The sequence below is a fragment of the Babylonia areolata genome, chromosome 20 (assembly GCF_041734735.1).
Source record: "Babylonia areolata isolate BAREFJ2019XMU chromosome 20, ASM4173473v1, whole genome shotgun sequence".
NCBI lineage: Eukaryota > Metazoa > Mollusca > Gastropoda > Neogastropoda > Buccinidae > Babylonia > Babylonia areolata.
The window spans coordinates 23,968,200-23,973,812 of NC_134895.1; the positions used below are offsets into that span (position 1 = coordinate 23,968,200).

General features: G+C 44.1%; 1 protein-coding gene across 1 annotated transcript in view; it reads left to right on the forward strand.

Annotated features, from left to right (window-relative positions):
- Positions 1–1,502: 1,502 nt before the first annotated feature.
- Positions 1,503–5,613, forward strand: part of LOC143294921 (uncharacterized) — a 443,787-nt gene continuing 439,676 nt past the window's right edge. Inside the window, exon 1 of the mRNA XM_076606436.1 lies at positions 1,503–1,613. Within this exon, the coding sequence (XP_076462551.1) occupies positions 1,503–1,613 (111 nt within the window). The remainder of the gene's footprint in view (positions 1,614–5,613) is intronic.

Below are 5,613 nucleotides of genomic sequence, written 5' to 3' on the forward strand. Positions count from 1 at the left end.
ACAGGAGTACTGGCGACTGCCTACACAGAATCCCAATGCCTGTGTCGTCCGCCGCTGCCGCCATCATGGCTGCTGTTGCTGATGCCACCACCACTTCCACTACCACTGCCACCACCGCCACCACCACCGCCATCTCCCCTGCTGCTGCTGCTGCTGCTGTTGTTGTCGTTGCTGCTGTTGCTCCCGCTACTACTACAACTACTACTACTGTTGCTACTACAACTGCTGCTACTGCTGCTGCTGTTTCTGCTTCTGCTTCTGTCGACACCGCCTCGTGTTTGGTTCCCAGTGTGACTGCCACTACCACCGTCACCGCCACCACAGACCCAGCGACATCAACGCACGGGAACTGCCTTGCTCTTGTCACTCTGGCACTACTACTATCCGCGCGCGGGTAGATTCTTCCATCCACCCCTGACTGGCTCCTCCCACCACCACCACCACCCTGCCACTCCCCTTCCTCCACCCCCATCCTCCCTCCACTCCACTCCCACCCCAACATAACCCCAACCCCCCTCAACCTTCCCCTCCCCTCCTCCACCACCACCATCCTCTCTCTCTCTCTCTCTTGTCAGGCTGGCTTGTGGTGTGGTATCGGTGTGGAGTCCGGGGGCAGCGCTTCATCAGTTTAGTACTCCGACAATATCACAACGATGACAACAGCACTGCTGGCGGGGATGGCTTCTTCAGTGCAACAACACCACCACCACCACCGCCACCACCACCACCACCGCTACCACCACCACCACCACCACCACCACCACCACCACCGCCATCACTCCAGTGCCAGTGCCAGTGCCAGAGTTGTGCCACCTCAGCTGTGTTGTAGTTGTAACAGTAAGCGCAAGGAGTATCGTTGCCACTACTACGACGACAACTACTAGAAGTTTTGCTGGAGATTGTTGTTCCGTTTGTTTTTTTGTGTTTTTTTTTTCATTGTTAGTTTTTTTTTATTCTTTTTTTTTTTTTTTTCAGTTTGTGGTGAGTGTCAGGTCGACAATTGACGAAGAAGAGGGGAAGTGGGTGGTGTAGTTTGTGGTGTCATGTGGTGTAGTGTGGTGGTGTGGGGGTAGTTAGCTATAGTACCGATCAGTATCGGTCAGCCAGTCCTCCACCCCCCACCCCCACCCCCCCACACTCCCTCCGTTCCACCCCCACACTCCCTCCCTCCTTCCCTCCCTCCCTCCCTCCCCACCTTGTCGTTGGTTGGTTGATTGATTGTCACTCGTGTGGGAGGGGGGAAGATGAGAAGAACCTAGCAATAGTGCAGTGAGTGATAAGTGAATGAATACAAGTGGGTGAGAAAAAAAAAGTGGTAGTAGGGCTAATCCACTACCACCACCACCACCACCCCTACCTCTCTCTCACACACACACTGGAGCGTCTAGGAAGCTGTGAAGGAAAGAAGAAAGGGGTGCATTGCTGCTACAACTACTGCTACAACTACTGCTACAACTACTACTAGTCGTGGAGCCCGTGCCTGGGTTCGAACAGCCACTGCCATGGGGAAGAAGATTCAGTGCATCGGCCGCTATGTCATGGACGGCCAGACCTTGGGCAAGGGCAACTTTGCCCGTGTGGAGCTGGCTCACCATTCCATCACAGCCGTTCAGGTGAGTGAGTGAGTCAGTGAGTGAGTCAGTGAGTTAGTGAGAGAGTGAGTCTTCTCCTCCTCTTCCTCCTCCTTTCTTTCACTCTCTTCTCAGTCCTCATTCCTCTTGTTTTTTCCTTTCTTCTCCTGCTTGTTCCCCCCTTTTTTTCTTATTCGTTTCTATCTTTTCTTCTTCTTCTTCTTCTCTCATTTTCCCTAAGATGTTTTTCTTCTTCCTCCTTCTGGTTCTTTTTTTTCTCATTCTTCTTTCATCGTCATCATCATCACCACCACCATCATCATCATCATCATCATCATCATCATCACCACCACTATCATCATCATCATCATCATCATCATCATCATCATCACCATCATCTTCATCATCTTCTTATTCTCGTTCTCCTTGCTCTTGTTTTTTTGTTCTTCTTGTTCTTGTTTTTGTTCTTCTTCTTCATCTTCTTCTCAGTCCCTGTCTAAGGTGAATTACACGTGCCCAGTGGAAGTTGAACTTCAAATAAAGAACAGAAAATTAAAATAGAATCAAATAATGAAGAACAAATGAATGAATAAATAAATGAATAAATAAAAAATAAGAAAGGAAAAGAAAGATAGTGAACGAACCCATCAACCAACACAACCAAATAATACCACAAGTTTATTTATATTTTTGTTGTGCTTTTTTAATATATTTTTTCTTTCTTTCTTTCTTTTGTTTGTTCGTCCGCTCATTCTTTCTTTCTTTCTTTCTGTATTAACTCTTTTTCATACACATCACCAGGCCATCATTCAATTTGTTTTCAGACAAAAACAACAACAAAACTTTATCATTTAATGTGATCTGAGTTGTATCTTTCAAACAAAAAACAAAAAACAAAACAAAAAAAAAAAAAAAAAAAAAAGGGGGAGGGGGGGGGGGGGGATTTTGTTTCTTATGAATTTTATGTTTGCTTATTTATTTAGTTAGTTAGTCAGTTTACTATTTCTGAATTTAGTTATTTAGTCATTTATTTGACTGTCTGGTCTGTCTTGTTTACAATATTATATTCATATATCAACTGTTTATTTATTTATCTGTTTGTTGATCTATTTATTTAGTCAGTTAGGTAGTTAGTTCTCTATTTATTTACGTGTTTATTTATTGATCTCATCACTTATCTAGTTTATATAATTTCTTATTGGATTGCTTTATAAGTTTATTCAAAGTGGATGCGTACGCTTACTGTTTCGTTGTTGTTATAATTACACCATCTTTTTTTTTTCTATCACCACCCGCCGGCCATGGTTTCCTTATTTTGTTTCTCTCTCACTCACTCACTCCCTCACTCACTCACTCACTCCCTCCCTCCCTCACTCCCTCCCTCCCTCCCTCCCTCCCTCACTCCCTCCCTCACTCACTCCCTCCCTCCCTCCCTCACTCCCTCCCTCCCTCACTCACTCACTCCCTCCCTCCCTCACTCACTCACTCCCTCACTCCCTCACTCACTCCCTCACTCACTCACTCCCTCGCTGCCACCCTGCCTTTCTGTTTACGTGTCACTACTGGCTTTCTCCACTGCAATAACAGAGCTCTTATATACCCTGCTGGCTTTCCTTTATTGCCCCATGTCCTACTCTTTCTGCTGGCTCTTTCCCTTCCTTTCCGTGAACTCTCTGTCTCTCTCTGTCTCTGTCTCTCTCTCTCTCTCTCTCTTTCTCTGTGTGTCTCTGTCATGGTCTGTCTGCCTGCCTGTCTGTCTGTCTGTCTGTCTGTCTCTGTGTCTTTGTTTTTCTGTCTTTGTATCAGTCCTCTCTTTTCCTGTCTCTATCTCTCTGTCTTTGTCTCTGTGTCAGTCTTCTCTCTCTTTCTGTCCCTCTCGGACTCTTGTCTATCTCTCTGTCTCTTTCTCCCCTCTCTCTCTCCCTCCCCCCTCACTCTCTCTCTGTCTGTCTGTCTCACTGTCTTTTTGTCTCTGTCTCTCTTGCACTCACTCCTCTGTCTCTGTCTCTTTACCTTTCTTTCTCTCTCTCTCTCTCTCTCTCTCTCTGTGTGTGTGTGTGTGTGTGTGTGTGTGTGTGTGTGTGTGTGTGTGTGTGTGTGTGTGTGTGTTACTCGCTTCCGTTTCGTACAGATGTGAGCGATGTTGTGTCTCTCAGTTTGACGCTGTATTATACTTGTACGTTATACATGTATTAAGTGTAACAACATTTATATGCGAATATGTCTGTGTGTCTCTTAGAACAACGGCAGATGTGTAAGTCGGCCAAAGTGCTAATATCTTCACCGTTGGAAAATAAAGACGAATTCATTCATTCTCTCTCCAGATGGTTCGATTCAGATGTAGCAACATTTCAGTGTTCCATGTTCTCTCTCACTCATAGCCTACATTAAAAATTCTCTTCCTTTCTTTTTCTTTCCTTCTACTTTCTTTACACTCGTATCCAGGCTTTTCTTTTCTTGTTTAACCTCCCCCCCCCCTTTTTCCCTATTCTTTCTTTCTCCCCCCTCTCTCCCAGATCTTTGATTTTCTGTCGCTCCGTTGCTGTGTGTAATGATATCTTAGCTGAGCACTCATCAGCTCTGTGTTTCAGACTTTTGAAAAAAAACAAAACAACAACCGTTTTGTTCGAAAAAGGCACAACGACATCATCGTCATCGTCATCATCATCATCATCATCATCAGTATCGTCGTCGTCGTTGGCGTTGACATCGTCTTCATCATCGCCATCTGTTTCCTCTTTTACTAATTCTTCATCTACTTCTGTTCTTCATCTAGTTTTTGCTGTTGTTGTTTTGTCGTTGTTTTAGTTGCTTTTGCTGTTGTTGTTGTTGTTGTTGTTATTGTTGTTGAAAAAAACAACACTTGATACAAAGCAGTCTTTTCCGTTGTAGATCACTATCAAGGATGAGCTTTCAATGACTGACTGGAGTGTTGGGTTTAGGCAAAGATCAGCCATCTGCTCCTGTTTATATTATTTTATATATTATATTATATATATTACACACACACACACACACACACACACACACACACACACACACACACACACACACACACACATATATATATATATATATATATATATATATATATATATATATAATAGAACAGATGTGGTGTTGCATATGTGGAGTGATGGCCTAGAGGTGACGCGTCCGCCAAGGAAGCGAGAGAATCTGAGCGCGCTGGTTCAAATCACGGCTCAGCCGCCGATATTTTCTCCCCCTCCACTAGACCTTGAGTGGTGGTCTGGACGTTAGTCTCTCGGATGAGATGATAAACCGAGGTCCCGTGTGCAGCATGCACTTAGCGCACGTAAAAGAACCCACGGCAACAAAAGGCTTGTTCCTGGCAAAATTCTGTAGAAAAATCCACTTCGATACGAAAAACAAATAATACTGCACGTAGGAGAAAAAAAAAAAAAAAAAGGGGTGGCGCTGTAGTGTAGCAACGCGCTCTCCCTGGGGAGAGCAGCCCGAATTTCACACAGAGAAATCAGTTGTGATCAAAAGAAATACTAAAACAAAATACAAATATACGGTACAGTCCGTACGCTTTGACACGTCCTGGAAACTGAAAACTGAAACTGATCACTCATTTTCCTCCCTCAGTCAGTTCAGTAGGTTGGATTGTTCAGCTCTCTCTCTCTCTCTCTCTCTCTCTCTCTCTCTCTCTCTCTCTCTCTCTCTCTCTCTCTCTCTCTCCCCTTCTCTCTCTCTCTGTCGATCGATCCAGTAGCCTGTCTCTCAGTGAGTGAGTCACCGTGCTATGTTATTGCAAAAAAAAAAAAAAAAAGAAAAAAGAAAAAAAAAAAGAAGAAGAAGAAGAAGAAGAAAAAGAAAAAAAAGAAGTGTTTTTGTAAAGCACCTATAGCAGATTTCTGGATAGTGTGCTTTGTTAGTATATATGATGATGATGATTATCATCATTATCATCATTATTACTATCACTATTATTATTATTAGTTGTTGTAGTTGTTGCTGTAGGAGGAGGAGGAGAGAGAGTCATCAGATCCTGATGGGGTATTGGGGGGGGGGGGGG